Raw genomic sequence first — 16,954 nt, 5'->3', positions numbered from 1 at the left:
TAATAGCAGTGTGTTCTCCTGCATGCTGGATACCTCCAGGTGCCACATGCCTCCAGGTGCCTGATTACAAAGCCATCGTTGCACTCTAAAGAATTGGGTACAACAGGCAATGCATCCTGGAATAGTAATAGGATCCCACAGATGGCAAAATAAGGCTGCCAGGCCAAGGGATTTTTAATCACATCAGAAATACAATAAGAAATTGAACTGATACATAAAACTAAGGAAAACAATTAAACTCATTGGCTGAAAAGGCATTATAAGTATAAGCACATCATCACAGACAATCAACGAGCTCTGATTGTAGGTTAAATTGCAAAGCCATTTCAATATTAGCAGCATCATAGTGACTCATTGCTGTTGCTATAGTGTTAGCCCCTCTTTCTGTCCACTTCCTTTTTCTGGGAAAGGACTGGAGTATCTAATTATAACATGGATAGCAAACACACACATATTCAAAAAGGAAATGAAGCTCCTGGAGCAGTAACAAGAAGGAAACTTTGCATCATTATGAAAAAAACACTGCATTCAAGATATAAAATGGATTGAAAAATATATCGTAATCTCTCCCCTGCCCCTCCATTCACATAAATTCATTGTCTCAAAAGTCATTAATGCAGAGTTGAAGTTAACCAGCTGTGCCTTGTATCCCTCCAGGATATTGAGTGGCTTATACTTTATCTTCTGAAAGCCAGGAAATAAAGAGTTAGGTATAACAAAGTGGAAATCAGAAAATAAAAAGTTAAAATACATACCAGCCCTGCCCTACAGCCTAACACTGCCCCCAGGAGCTTCCAAGAGCCGCTGGGGATGTAGAATGTACATTACAACCAGGACTGCCCTATAATATCCAGACATGAGGGATGACAAAGGGCTAGTCTATACTAGAAGCACTACAGTGGCACAACTGTAGCATGTCTGCTGATGACACTGTATGCTGATGGCAGAGACCACTTCCGTCAGCATAATAAAGCCACCTCCACAAGAGGCAGTAGCTTCTCCCGCCAACATAGCACAGTCCACACCGATGCTTAGGTCAGTGTAACTTACATCATTTGGGGTGGTGGCTTAGGCCTTGGCTACACTGGTGCTTTACAGCGCTGTACTTTCTCGCTCAGGAGTGTGAAAAAACACCCCCCTGAGCACAGCAAGTTACAGCGCTGTAAAGTGCCAATGTAAACAGAGCCCCAGCGCTGGAGCATGGCTACCAGCACTGCAAGCTAATTCCCTCGGGGAGGTGGAGTACGTGCAGCGCTGGGAGAGCTCTCTCCCAGTGCCGGCGCCGTGACCACACTCACACTTCAAAGCGCTGCTTTGGAGTTTCGAGTGTAGCCAAGCCCTCTGTCATATCACTGAGCGACATAAGTTATACTGACGTAACCTGTAGTGTAGACAAGCCCTAAGAAAGTGTATCCATTTTATGTGTTGTGTTGCACACAGCTGTATTCTTTCATTCATCTGCAAGCACTCCCACAGCTCTGCTCCCAATTTTATTGAGTAGCACAGGGATTACTTGCAGCAGGTTGCCCCAACTCACACTGAAACAGGAGGAGAGGTTCATTTGCATCCAAAGGGACTGTGAACATCCCATTTGTATGCAGAATTATGTCGGCTGTGCATGCAGAGGTGCATGATAGTCTATTCTTGCTCTGGGGATTTGTAGCAGTCTGGTGCCATACATGACAGTACAATACAGGGCAGAAGTAAGTGCAAGCAATGCTTCAGAGGGAATCTTTAGGACAAGGATCAAGGAATGGTAACATCTGGCAACTCTGGAGCAGTCTGTGCAGAGCAGATGAAATGCTCGAGTATAAGCCAGGCGTAGCCAGCTGGTTTTCACTAAGCCTACCCTAAATGCAGTGTAGACACAGTCTGACATTTTCTCCTGGTGTCCCCATGTGCAGTACCCCCACAGTGTTCTGTATCAACTGGAAGGATAATGTGCTGCGATGTCTATCGGGGTGTGATACCTGAGAAAGGCACAAGGAGTCCTCTAGTAGGGCTGGAGGGGCATGGAGAGGAAGGAAGGTGGTAAATGATGACATATTGACCATGTAGAGGCAGCAAGGGGGAATGGAGGAGAGTCTTTTCTGGGGAATAATCTCATTATGCACATGGATTTTGGAGCATTTTGAAAATGAAAGAAAGTTCATAACTGTGGGGAGGGCAGGGGTGTAATATGGGAACCCCCTTGTTCAGACAACCCCAAATGTACATAATACATTCTACTCTAGGCCCTGTTGTGATTGTTCAAGACAGTCTCCCTAGGCAGGTGGATTTCAGAGCACTTTGAATATTAAAATCAGCTCCTTATGGTGGGACTGTAAGAGGGTACCTCTGACCAAATGACCACAATTTGCATCACATACTATTCCCCTGGCCTTATGTGGCACAGTAACAGTATGTTGAGATGGATGCATTAGAATTTCCACTTTCAGAAAGGTGAAAATGCCTATAAACTTTCTGAGTTGTGTTACTTTTTCATTTTAAATATTTATTGAAATGTATGCACTGCTTGATTTTTCTACAGCAGTTTGGAGAAAGGAGGACACTGTGGTTTACTAGAATATTTCATCATTCCACTCTTGAATTAGTGCTGTTTTCCTTGACAATACTTCTAAAGTAAAATCTGAAATATCGGCTCTTAAACCAGAAGCTTAGCTCTCAGGCAAAACTTCCTGAAGGAGCCCATGCAGAATGGACTTTTGTAAGAGTTGTGTGGTGCTCTAGTAAAACTCTCATTGACTTTAATAAGAGGTAAAACTCATTGCAGCTCCCTGAAAAATTAGCCCTAGTAGAGTGAAATCATAAATCAGGATGAATATTCAGCAAACCATATTCAATGTTTAACATTACAGTGCAAAAAGAAAAACATCTGTAATGCTCCCTCACTCTCCCGATCAGAGGGAGGCCACTCAGGCTAGTCCTGTGGGGTCAGGACTAGAGTCTGTAAGACAGGCAAAAGCCCCCAGTAGGGCCTTTGCGGTAAATAGTCAATACCAGGCTTTAGCCTGGACTGGGTAGCTCAAGTAGTCAGCCCTTAACTACAGTCTATCAGGGCTGGCTTTGGCGTGGGCGCAGCTCAGGCAGCCAGCAAACACAGTCTCTCAGGGCTGGCTACGGCCAGAGTGGAGCTCAGGCAGCCAGTAAACAAAACAGTCTCCAGGTGAGCTGGGCCTGGGCTTGTGTAGGCTTAGGGTGCCAGCAAGCAAACAGTCTTTCAGGGCTGGCTTTGGCCTGGGCGGAACTCAGGCAGCCAGCAAACAAACAATCTTTTGAGGCTGGCTTTGGCCGGGGCGGAGCTCAGGCAGCCAACAAACAGTCTCCAAAAGTGAGTGGTAAGGGAGCTCCTGTCCTAGGCTAGAGCCTTCTTGCACTGTGTAGGGGGTCAGCCACCCAGGGTGGGGTGACAGGGGGATGCGGGCCCACCTTACTCCACCACGTCCCGTCCCAGCCCAGGGCCTGTGTCAGCGGGGATCCAGCCACAACACGCCAAATGAGTCACGCTGGGCTCTGCAGCCGGCTGCTCAATGGGTGCCCCTGGGCTATTTCCTGCCTCCCTGGGGTTTGGTACCTGAGGTCTCCAGGCCTCTTCCAGCTCTTCGGGGTAAACTGCAGCGGGTACTCCAGGCCAGTCATCATCCATGTCTGGCAATCGGGAACAGCCAGGTGCTGGCTCCTCTTGGGATCTCTGGAGAACAGGCTGAGCGTCTTCCTTCATTGCAGGCTCTCCCCCAGCTGTGCTGCAGGACTGGCCTCTTATACTTCTGGCCATGCCCCGGTACTTCCAGCGAGAGGGGTGGGGTGATATAGGCTCTGCCCTCCAAGGGGCATGTAATCCTCCCTCACTCTCCCACTCAGCCTCACTACAACATCACATTGGAAAAACTGAAGCTATTAAGGAGCATGTCTACTTAGTCCACCTGGATAAAGTGAATTGTTTTTGGAATTCGGAAGTTTCATCAGTACCTGTTAGGGCAGAAGTTTACTCTTCTCACAGACCATCGACCTCTGATGTCAATTTTTGGACCCTACACAGGCATTCCCCCTAGCTGCTAGTCGTATGCAACATTGGACATTATTACTTTCAGCACACACATATGAAATCAAATATCGGAAATCCACTCTGCATGGCAATGCAGATGGTCTCTCAAGGTTGCCTTTGCCGGTCAAACATCAAGATAGTGCCCAAAAGGAAATCTACTTTGAACAGGTAGAGAATACACCCATCACTACTACTCAGATAAAGAAGGCAACTCATGTTGACCCAGTAATGTCCCAAGTTATGGACCTGGTGATGCACGGAAAATCTCAACAAACCTCTCCGGTCTCACCCGACCTTGTTACCTACATGTCCAGGAAGACAGAGTTATCGGTCCAATCTGATTGTTTGTTGTGGGGGAGACGTGTCATTATTCTACCACCACCAAGATCACAGATGTTAGAACAGCTACATTCCGGTCACTGTGGAATAGTGCGCATGAAGGAAATTGCACAAAGCTATTTTTGGTGGCCTGGATTGGACAGTGCTATTGAAGAAAAGGCAAAAGCTTGTATGTCATGTCAGGGTGTGAGGAATGCACCCCAGTGGGCACCCCTACACCCATGGGACTGGCCTGAAAACCTGTGGCAACGTATTCACGTTGACTTTGCTGGCCCCCTTGAAGGAAGCATGTTCTTGGTGACAGTAGATGCCTATTCTAAATGGCCAGAAGTCTCTATAATGCAGTCCACTACTGCAGAGTACTATCCAAAAACTATGGGACTCTTTAGTCGTTTCGGTCTGCCAGAACAACTTGTGAGCGACAACGGACCGCAGTTCATCTCTCAGGAGTTTCAAAATTTTATGAAGGCAAATGGGATACACCACATCACTTCAGCACCATATCATCCATCCACCAATGGATTAGCTTAAAGATTTGTGCAGACAATGAAACACATTTTGAAATCAGCAAGGGGACAACACTCCATTCAAAAGCGTCTGGATACCTTCTTACTTTCCTACAGAAACAGACCTCATGCTACGACCCAGGCATCCCCGGCCTTTCTAATGATGGGACGACAGCTGCGCACTTGCTTTGATCTGCTGAAACCTTCTGAACCCCGACAAATTGTGCAATGTCAGCAGCAATATCAAGTCATCAGACAGCCACCCAGAGCAAAAGACGGAAACTTTAGCTCGGGACAGCCAGTTTTGGCTCGGAATTATACTTCCGGAGCTAAATGGGTCCCTGCCACAATCATCACTCAAACAGGACCTGTTTCCTACACAGTCCGGACTGCAGAGAATCTTATCTGGCGGCGACATGTAGATCAGCTGTTGCCAGGTCATGCCAGTCCTCAGGACACATCTGCAGTTGAGTGGTCTGACTTCAGCTCTTCTGGTGAGACACCGAATCACAAATCACCTATTCCTGACTGTTCTCCTCCATTACTGCCAGCGGTTGAGATACCCCTTTGCCCAGCATGAGTTGATACCACCTCCTCACCCATTCATGCTGCGGACCCTGAGCCCATGGTACTTTCGGATGCAACAACACCAGAAATTTGCCGTAATCCACCTAGAGACAGAAGGCCTTCTCATCTAGGGCGAATCCATGGTTATGGGGCAAAATAGTCCCCAGGGTTTAGCCAGGAATGGAGGCAGTATACTCTCCTTCTCTAGTCTAGTGTGTGTTTTATTTAGGGGATGTTCTTATTAGGGTGGGAGGAATATGTTGTGTATTTGGTTGTCATGGTTTTTGTTCCTATGGCAACTGAGTTAGATTATTAGGGGATAGCCCAGCCAGCTTCGGCCGGTGAGATGGGCTCCGTGTCTGTAAATAAATGGTAGCTTTGTTAGCTGTCTGCGGTCTGGCCTCAAGTGATTTCTTCCTAAACCGGCTGCCCCCAAGGATGCAGCAACACTAAACCGGGAGGAGTGGTAGATATGCTAGAGGGTAGGGATAGCATACAGAAGGACCTGGACAAATTAGAGGATTGGACCAAAAGAAATCTGATGAGGTTCAGCAAGGACAAGTGCAGAGTCCTGAACTTAGGATGGAAGAATCCCATGCACTGCTACAGACTAGGGACCGAACGGCTGGCAGCAGTTCTGCAGAAAAGGACCTAGGTGTTACAGTGGACGAGAAGCTGGATATGAATCGACAGTGTGCCTTGTTGCCAAGAAGGCTAATGGCATTTTGGGCTGTATAAGTAGGGGTCTTGCCAGCAGATTGAGGGACATGATCATTCCCCTCTATTTGATATTGGTGAGGCCTCATCTGGAGTACCATGTCCAGTTTTGGGCCCCACATTACAAGAAGGATGTGGAAAAATTGGAAAGAGTCCAGCAGAGGGCAACAGAGGGCTGGAGCACATAACTTATGAGGAGAGGTCAAGGGAACTGTGATTGTTTAGTCTGCAGAAGAGAAGAATGAGGGGGGATTTGATAGCTGCTTTCAACTACCTGAAAGGGGGTTCCAAAGAGGATGGATCTAGACTGTTCTTAGTGGTACCAGATGATAGAATAAGGAGTAATGGTCTCAAGTTTCAGTGGGGGAGGTTTAGGTTGGATATTAGGAAAAACTTTTTCACTAGGAGGCTGGTGAAGCACTGGAATGGGTTACCTGGGGAGGTTGTGGAATCTCCTTCCTTAGAGGTTTTTAAGGTCAGGCTTGACAAAGCCCTGGCTGGGATGATTTAGTTGGGGACTGGTTCTGCTTTGAGCAGGGGGTTGGACTAGATGACCTCCTGAGGTCCCTTCCAACCCTGATGTTCTAAGATTCTATGATTCTATGTCCCTATTAGCCAGGCTCCCTGGTCAAACTACGTCACCCATAATGCAGCCAGAGTCATGTGACTCCCATGATTAATTATGCAGCTCCATCAGAGGGAAATTCACTTTGTAGTATGGGAGCTGTAGTCTCTAGGGAGCCTGGCCCATATGAGAGAATGAGGGCCCAAAGAACAACTCCCATAAGACAATGTGCTGATAGGGATATGTATTTTAAGTTTTTGTTGAATAATTTGAAATTAATTTTTTGGTCAGTTCAAAACCCCAAAATATTCCAATTCAGGTCAAACCAACCTGAGATGAAATTTCATTTACATTTTCCTGACAGAAAATCAATTTTTTTCAGCAAAATTTAAAATTTCAATTTTGCAGAAGCTGTATTTTCCAGCAAAAAATCAATTCCACTGGAAAATTCCAGACCAGCTCTATCTAAAAGCTAGATAGCAAACCTTGATATCAGATGACTAAAAGGATAGGAAGCAGATGGGTAAGACAGAAAGCCAAGGTGAAGAATATCCTCTAGACCAGTGCTTCTCAAAGCTGGTCTGCCGCTTGTTCAGGGAAAGCCCCTGGCAGTCCGCACCGGTTTGTTTACCTGCCACATCTGCAGGTTCAGCTGATCACGGCTCCTACTGGCTGCGGTCTGCCGCTCCAGGCCAATGGAGGCTGCAGGAAGGGCAGCCAGCACATCTCTCAGCCCGCACTGCTTCCTGCTATCGGCCAAACCTGCGGACGCGGCAGGTAAACAAACCAGCCCGCCAGGGGCTTTCCCTGAACAAGCGGCGTCCCAACTTTGAAAAGCACTGCTCTAGACTGTTAAGAACAACAAGGGATCAGGTGTGTCAAAAGAAAAACAGATGGGAAATGGTCTACACTTCATGGAACGAGAACCATAGGTAAAATCTTGGTCCTACTGATGAATTCAGTGGGGAAGAATTTCAGACCATATTTCACACCTGATTCTTCCTGTATCTAACTTCCAAGAGGGAGAGATGAGATGATGGCTTTGCACACTGAGCTTGTGCCCAGGACAGGGATACTTGATGGCACTGTAATAACTACATCCTGAAGTAGAGATTGTGAGGCTGTTACAAGGACTTGTTACATCCAAATGGAAGATTGGAAGAAGCGGTTCAATATACAAAACTATCTGCTTAAATCTGTGAAGAGAAAACAACAGGTCTGACTTAATGTTGATTTTCTTTTCCTTTTCATAAACAACCCCCTCCGTGGTGACCTGCTTTTGATGTTATACAGTATTATTTACACTTGTGTTCTAATTACTAAAACTGGGTATTTGTGTATGGCTTTGTTTAAGGACCTGTGCTTTTAACTGGTCTCAGAAAGGTTTTGAAGAAGATGAATGGAAATACTTTCACTTCTGTTTTACTAATTTTTCAGTTGTTTTAGATGCAGATTTAACAGCAGAGTAGTATATTGATTTACACAGAGAAATCTATTTCTACACCAAATGGGCCAGAGACTTCATTCATGTAAAAGTAAATCTCTGTCCCAAGAGAAAACAGACTCCACAGAAAGGTCACAAGCCTGTGGAAGACACAGATTTTCTCTATCAGCAGATTGATACTTCCTTCCACATATGGCAGATCCTTTTTCAAAAAATACCTACAATATTGTCAGATCACAGATGCTTACTCTGTGTGAACTCTCAGCTCATGAGAGTCATTTCCAAACCTTGCTCTTGCACAAACAGAAATTGAGTTAAAGTGAGAAAACTCGTTGATACTACAATCTTTCTTCACTCTCACTGGAAACCTTTGTGTCATGCATTTCTAGCAATATCAACAATACCTAGCCATATCCAGGCAACTGTGGATTGAGGGAATAGAATATTCTTCAGTGTCTTAAAAACATGTAATTCTCCCACCCCCAACCCAACTGATTTCCACTTGATTACACATAATTCTGTCTTCTGTAGCCTTTCTGTGTATTTTGTCCATCAATAAGTGGGTTTCAAGACATCTGTCACAAAGCAACTTTCAAAGTAAAATGTATTAATCATTCGGATCTCAACATCCTCCACTCATATCATTAATATCTTCATCCATTATTACATGCAGTGCTTTTTTTATTCTGAAATTCTCTTCCTTTTATTTCTGCCTCACATAAATATATTCTTTTCATGTATTGCCCACTGTTTTTATTTCCTCATACGGTATCATTCTCTTCATTCCTTTCTCAGTCTGAAGCTTTGCTTCTTGCTCTTTCGCTACCACTCCAGCCTGCTGTTCTAGTTATTCATGTAGCTGTTTCCCTTCTCCTGTTGAATCACCCTTTTCAGTCTAAATTTGGACTGCTTGGTGTCTCTTTTCCACCTGAAATAGATCCCAGTTCTGTTCACTCAGGCTCCAACCAAAGTCCCCAATCTCAATCCAGCTGAGATCTCTAATGTTCACTTTTGTGTCCATGCTATTAACTACTCCAAGGTGAGGAACAGGAGAATGGTAATTGTATCTAGCCATGTAACTTCTAGGACTACATTTTCAGAGGTGAAAGTAAGCCAGTACGGTCCTATATGGCGTACCAGCAAGAGCTGGTACACCGTGCCAGACTAGACTAGCTTATCTGGTGGTGATTTAAATGGCCAGGGGCTCCAGCCACTGTGGGGAGCCCTGGGCCCTTTAAATCATCACTGAAGCTCTGGCAGCCGGGTTGGGGTGGAGATTTAAAGGGCCTGGAGCTCCGGCCCCTGCAGGGAGCCCCAGACCCTTTAAAGCGCTGCCCAAACCCCACTGCCAGAGCTCCGGTGGCGCTTTAAAGGGCCTGGGGTTCCCCACAGCAGCCGAGCCTCTGGCCCTTTAAATTGGTGCCGGAGCCCCGGGGCTCCTGCAGCTGGGCTCAGGCGGGGATTTAAAGGGCCAAGGGCTCCCCGCAGCGGCTGGAGCCCTGGGCCCTTTAAGTCACCACTGAAGCCCTGACACCACTACCCCTTCTGCCCCAGGGTAGCGACAGCAGGGCTTCCGCGAAGATTTAAAGGGCTCGGAGCTCCGCGGCAGCTGGAGCCCTGGGTCCTTTAATTCACCCCTGAGCCCCGGGGCTCCCAGCCACCTCTGCAGCTGGGAGCTCCGGGGTGATTTAAAGGCCCTGGGGCTCCCAGCCACAACCGGAGCCCCAGGGCCTTTAAATCTTGAAAGGCCACGCCTCTTCTGGTTGAGGTCATGCCCACGCTCAGGACTCCGGCGTACTGGGAAGTCCTTTAAGTTACTTTCACCCCTGCACATTTTTCAAGCAAGTAGGCAGAAGTCTAGTCACAAAATGAGAATGCATATTTGTGCGCCACATTGACCAATAACAACATTTTTCTGATATATGTACCTGAGTTGCACCTGCCAAAAAACATGTAGGTACAATGTGTGAATGATTAGGTGCTTAGGTCCAAATCTGTATTCACACCCCAAGAAGACAGCAAAAATAACGGGAAGGTCTGTGTAGCATGGCCAGCTACTTAAAGGCTGAAGTGATTCTTCAAGGGAGTAAGACCTCAAACTCTTTTGTATCAGATCCAGGGATCTGCATGTTCAAGGAAATAGGAATAATTGAAAGCCCTCTATTTTTATGGCTGTGCTCTCCATGACTTAAGAAATCAACAACTAAAGGAGAAACCACTATCTGGTCGTGAACATATTTAGAAAATGTTTTCACTGCTGTTTCTAAATTTCCTTCATATTAAAGTATAAGCCTTTCAAACACATAGATTATTCCATTCTTCGGTGATACGCATGTGTATACTCCAGTCTTCAGCACTGATACATTATGTGATCATGACTGCTGCAATGACTTTCTTCTCTAGTTCTAAAAAGTGTGGTTTTCTTGGTACAAATATAAAGAGCCAGCTTGTGTCTGAGAGGAGGAGAAAATGCAAAGAGTCTTTCTGAAGTGGGACTGCTCCAGTATTGCCAGAGCTGGTCCCAAGCTTGAAGCATCCTTGCTGTATGAGGATGATCTATGATGTCTAATGCCAAAGAGAGATCCAGAAGGATGAATATGGATCCCCTTCACTGGTCTATGGAAAGAAGGAAGTTAACCATGAGAGCAACAAGTGTTTCTATACCATGTCATGGCCTGAAGCCTGGCTGGGAGGGATCCACTGTTAGGGCTGGTCAAAAAAATTCCATCAAAACTGTTTTTCAAGAGAAAATTAGGTTTTTGAAGAAACAATTTTTTTTTCACAAAAGTGTGTGCTTTCCACAGAATTTTCATTTTTCATCAAAAAACTGCCCCAAAACTGACAAGTTTAACCTGAAAATCAACATATTTATGCTACAAACTGAAATATTTTGATTCAGAAATGCTGTCATAGTGCCTCATGAGAGTTGTAGTTCGGGTGCCTCATGCTCCCATTCTGCTCTGTGTGCCAGACTCCCTGGTAGGACTCTATCTCCTAAGATGTACTACCTTCCCTCACCAAAAAGGGAGCGTGAGGTGCATCATGGGAGATGTAGTCCAACCAGGGAGCCCAGCCCATATAGGAGACTTGGGAGCATGAGGCACTGCAGCAGTATTTCAGCTGGCAGCTGAAAATATATATATATATATATATTGCCTAAAAGTAGAAATTTTCTGCTGCAGGAGGAAAAAAACATTTTCCAATCAGTTCTATCCAGGATACCTGAAGCTGACAGTTGGTGACACAGGTTGCTGTTGCTAGGTTCTCAGTTAGCTTGCTTAGCAAAGGGAGGTTAGACACTAGATGGTCTTTTTTATTTTGTTCACAGGTACAATAGGTTCCCCACCTAGACACTCTGAAGTTTTAGGGAGAATGTATATGAAAGCAGATGACAGGCAGAAATGCTGTTTTGTTGCTGTTTGATTGGAAGAGGAAGTTTTGATTTTAGAGCTTTTTCTGGTCTAGCAAAGAGATTGATTTTTGGCAAAGAGCTGTTGTGTTAGCAGAGTATACAAGCATGGGTACTTTTACCTAGACATAAGTTCTATTGATTTGCTCTTTAGTCACTGAATGATCTACACTACCCCTGACGTCACACTAGAGAAAAAACAAGAGAGAAAAAGGAAGCAATTTCCCATCATAGAGTATTTGCAGTGACCAGCTAGGCTGTTTGCATGACAGTATCTTTAAATAGAATCATGCACTGAAGTCCATAGAGTGACACCAGGGATCAGTTTGGCCCAAAATATTTCTTCATGAATGGATATGCAAGCCATTTCGTATACTGATTCAGCAGTGCAGCTAGCAGCCTACAGTTTATTTTTTCCACAACCCCTAAAAGACAATATTGTTAGGTTTAGATTAATATCTGTACTGTACAGTGCTTTTAGGTTTTCCAATCTAGCACTACATGAAATTATTATTAGTTTCGATTAACACATTTTGAGATTTATAAGTAGAAAGAAAAAAAAAGGCATTTTCTTTCTCCAAAAAGTCAAAATTGAGCCCCCACTGGGAAAGAAAAAAGGACAAGGAATAGAGGCTGGGCTCACTGGCTTTCTGATTTAATGTCCTGTGTTTTCCATTATTTACAATTCATAATGGGTTTCCTGTCTTGACTGTTTGGGTGTCTTTGTAGAACCTTGACTGCTAGGCTTCCATCTATGGAAATGTGGACTCAGATAGGAATTTTAAATGACAATGGATATGAATTGTATGGGTTTGGGCTCAGGCTCCAGCCACTAAGTCAATGGCAAAATTCACATTGTTTTCAATGGGTATGGGATCAAGCCTCTAGCAGATGTTACGCTGCATCACTGACGCTGACACAATTTAGAATAATCTGCCTTAACTACCTAGGGCCAGCCACAGGTTTTGCTGTACCCTATGGGAATTACCCTGGGACCCTAACCCTAACCCTCGTCCTCTCCACTTGCGATTTGGTCTGCTGTGTATCTACAGATGACCCCCATCCCTTCCAGCCTGCTGTAGATGTAAAAACACGGATGTTCCCAGCTCCCCATCCTGTATTTGTCTCTCCCGGCACAAAAGCAATGCACTTCGCAATACTGAATACATTTCCCTTATATCCAGTTCTCTAGTTCCTTTATTTCATGCAGTTAATATCCTGCATTTATAGACAGAGGAGAACAAATGCAGGTGTTTGTCTTATTCAATGTGCTATTTTTTTGTTCTCTCAACAAGACTGCTTTAACTTAATTGGACAGTTAATTAATCACTTGTTCAGCTTCTCTAGACGCTGTTCAAACTACAGCAAATATATTCCACATGTATATTACCTCTAATATGCCCATCATATTTAAGACAAATTTATTCATTTTGATTCTTGATAAACATCCCATTTACAGCAATTTTGTCTTTTCAATAAATATTAACTCCAAGCAAAAATGGTATTTGCAGACTGGAAAGAAACAAAATCCATGTGGGAATATTTGCAAAGTTGCAAAACATATCTGAGTTGGAAAGCAACACAGCAGAGGACAGGAAAACAGGGCCGCTCTGTAATGCTCCAGCACAGATCTGAACTGTGGAGCAGAGCCTGGGCAAGTGGGAAAGAAGGGAAAATCTGGTAATGCATCAACGTAGGTCTGACCATGAGGATTAATCCATTCATTGACTATTGAAGTAAATGGGAATTTTTTTATAGACTTCACTGGACTTTTTATAGACTTCAGGCCAATGAAGCAGAACAGAGTGGGAGAAGAGATCAGCGTAGAAATTCAGAAGATTAGCTCTGAAACAGGGTTGTGGTAAAGTGAGCTCTGCAGCAGACAGCAGCTCAGATCCTCAGTTAAACAGCTCTTTCTTCAAATTTATTTGCTTTCATTTATTTCATTTCATTTCTAATTAGGGGGAAGTGCGCCCACTCTACTTTTGTGATCTCTGCTTACTTTTAGCACTGGAATAATGTGGGTCATAAGCATGTAGAACTTGGAGAGAATTCCCAGCTACTCTTTCAAAGCTAATAGGAGCTATAGTGATTTCCTGCCGGTTGTTTTGGCTTGCATGTGGCAAAACCCTTGATGCTGTAGCTAAGAGGTTACTGTTACTCAACTTTTCTGTTTTGTCTTCCAGGGTTCGGCATGACCACCCCAGCCACCGTTGGAGGAAAAATTTTTCTGATATTTTATGGCCTTATAGGATGTGCAGGGACCATTTTATTCTTTAACCTGTTCTTGGAGCGCTTGATCACGGTCATAGCCTACATCATGAAATCCTGCCATGAGAGACAGCTGAGGAGAAAAGGGGTCCTCCCTCATGACAGCCGGCGAGGCTCAGGGAACTCTGAGGTGGACAGCTTGGCAGGGTGGAAGCCATCCGTGTACTATGTCATGCTCATTTTATGTGTAGCATCACTTATCATTTCCTGTTGTGCCTCTGCAATGTACACACCAATTGAAGGGTGGAGTTACTTTGACTCACTTTACTTTTGCTTCGTGGCCTTCAGCACTATTGGTTTTGGTGACCTGGTCAGTAGCCAAAATGCCCAGTATGGAAGCCAAGGCCTTTACCGATTTGGCAACTTTGTCTTCATACTCATGGGGGTTTGCTGTATCTATTCCTTATTTAATGTGATCTCGATTGTTATCAAACAGTCCATAAACTGGATATTAAAGAAGCTGGATTGCAGGTGCTGCCCCAGATGCCAAAGAAAATTCTTTAGGTCACGGAGGAATGTTGTGATGCCAGGGAACGTGCGGAGCCGGCGGAACATTTCCATTGAGACTGATGGCGTCAATGAGAGCGACACAGATGGACGCCGACTGTCTGGCGAGATGATCTCCATGAAAGATTTCTTAGCCTCCAACAAAGTGTCACTGGCCATCATGCAGAAACAGCTGTCAGAAACTGCCAATGGCTACCCAAGGCAGTTGAACTCTAGTTCTAAACATAATGGATTCTCTGGCGGGGTAGGAGCCCTAGCAATTATGAATAACAGGCTGGCAGAGACAAGCGTGGATAGGTAAAAAAAAATCAGAATGATGGGAAACGCATCAACAAGTATAGAAGTAACTAGGGAATGAATATCATCAGAGAAGCAGAGCTAAATGAGCAGAACACCTTTTGTTAGAAGGTCTCTCACTTTTGGGAGAGGGGCTGTCAGTTAATATCTGTTGTTCTTTGCACTACTCAGATCTCTATCTTCCTTTCTTCCCTTCCATTTGCTCCCTAAACAGGTCACTGAAGGATAAATTTCAAACTAAATATAATGTAGCCCCAACACCAATTTTTTATGGCCTGTTGTTCCTGTATTTATGTTAAGTTCAGTTTCAGGAATAAGGAATTGATGGCCTTGGGAAAAATCACCTTTCACAACACTGGACTGAAATTTGTATTGAACTGATATTTAGTTCAAAGTTGGTATTGGGATTTTTGTTTGTTTGTTTTTTGTACCATTCTTTTTAGACCTGGTTTCTGAATGTAGCCTATCTGAAACCAAAAGAGGAACCATTATAAGCCTTTCTCTGCACCATCTATACTCTTTCACTCCTGATTTAAGTGAGTGAAAATCAAATAATTTCTCTCTAAATCTAACTTCTCAAAACAGATTCCAGATTTTCAAAACAGCTTTTTCAGTAAAGCCAGATTCTGCTGTCAGATACAGTGGTATAAATCTGGAGTAATTTCATCAGGGTCAGTAGAATTACTCTGCTGTTACACTGGTGTAACTAAGAGCAGAAGTTGGTCCTGAGAATGTAATTTAGTCTTCCGCTTAGAAGGACATTGTCAAAAATGGTAGAGTCAAAATTAGACCTACTTTTGCTTTCTTATGTGCATTTGCAAAGTACATTTAATACTTGCTAAGTTTACTTTTCCTCTCAAAATTGAATCAATGAAATTTTCTTTAGAAAAAATATTAAATATGGATAGACAGATCTCATGAGCAACCCTACAGTAACAAACAGGGACTGTTTCTAACACTGTGTGTACAGTGCCCCCTCCTGATTGCAGTCAATGAGCACTGACATAACATGAACATTTAATAAGAATGTTTACACAATGAACAGGTTTCATTGCAGAAACAGATTGCAACTTCAACATTCCAAGGCATTAGTACAAGTAACCATTAGCACAAGAAATGTAAGAAATTATGAAAAACACTTTTGAGAGTGTCCTTTTTTAACATTTGTATAAGTATGATACTCTTCCTGTTTTCTGGAGTTGATAATGATAGGGTTTTGATTAAGAAAATGGAAAATTTATAACTCACCATTTTGCTAAATGAAAGGATCTGAGTGCTCATTATGAACTGGCTGAAGACCTAAATGAGAACTGTATTAATGGTCAGAAAAACATGGAAACAGGAAATTAGATAAGTTAATGGATATAGGGTGGCATTTTGCATTAGGCAACAGTAGAAATAAGGGATTAAATTTAAAGGAGATTGCTAAGTAAAAAATTCTAAGCCAAATTCTGCTTCCTGTACATCCATGCTATTAAAATCAGTGAGGGTATGTGGAAGTAAATGAGCAGAATTTGGTGACATAGGGCCTGTTCTAGTGTCTACTGAAGTCAAGGTAATTGGATATAGGCTCATAGAGTTAAACAAAGTCTTACTTGCGGTACCCATAATACCATTTAGATTATTACAATTTAAAGACATTTTAAATATCTAATATACTTTTCACCATTTATGCAATTTCTTTTTTTCATTTCGTTTATGTGGAACAATGTAGGTGGACTGGTCTGCTTCATTTGTGTTAGGAATCCCTTTCATGCTCTGGTTCTTCTCCCTCGCCAATTGCTCTTATGTCTGGATTCATAACACTGCTGGGGAATACTTACATACTTTAAATATAAATTGAATTTAAAAATATTATGATGACATCTCATATAGGGTTTTGTAATTCAACACTTTAAAAACAAAACCAACATGTTGGTCCTATGCTATTGCACATCACCACTGTTTATTTAACAATTACATTGTAAAGAATAGTAAGCTGTTTGTAGGATTCCACAGCTAAAGAATCCAAATCCTAACCCCTCTGATACTGGTTCAGAACACTTGGGTGATTACCATCTGGTCCTGGTGACTTATTACTGTTTAGTTTACCAATTTGTTCCAAGATCTCCTCTAATGACACCTCAATCTGGGGCGTTCCTCAGATTTGTTACCTAAAAAGAATGGCTCAGGTCTGGGACTTTCCCTCACATTCTCAACCGTGAAGACTGATGCAAAGAATTCACTTAGTTTCTCCACAATGGCCTTATCGTCCTTGAATGTCACAATCGCCCAGTGGCCCCACTGG

The 16,954-nt window shown here is 43.6% G+C and overlaps 1 protein-coding gene across 1 annotated transcript in view; it reads left to right on the top strand.

Moving 5' to 3' along the window:
* KCNK13 (potassium two pore domain channel subfamily K member 13) overlaps nt 1-16,687 on the top strand; it is a 151,354-nt gene extending 134,667 nt beyond the window's left edge. Inside the window, exon 2 of the mRNA XM_030558939.1 lies at nt 13,779-16,687. Within this exon, the coding sequence (XP_030414799.1) occupies nt 13,779-14,671 (893 nt within the window). The 3' untranslated portion in view covers nt 14,672-16,687. The remainder of the gene's footprint in view (nt 1-13,778) is intronic.
* The last annotated feature ends 267 nt before the right edge of the window (nt 16,688-16,954 follow it).

The sequence above is a fragment of the Gopherus evgoodei genome, chromosome 4 (genome assembly GCF_007399415.2).
Source record: "Gopherus evgoodei ecotype Sinaloan lineage chromosome 4, rGopEvg1_v1.p, whole genome shotgun sequence".
Classification (NCBI taxonomy): domain Eukaryota; kingdom Metazoa; phylum Chordata; order Testudines; family Testudinidae; genus Gopherus; species Gopherus evgoodei.
Note: the sequence above shows the minus strand (reverse complement) of the source record. Positions and strands in the feature narration are given on the sequence as shown.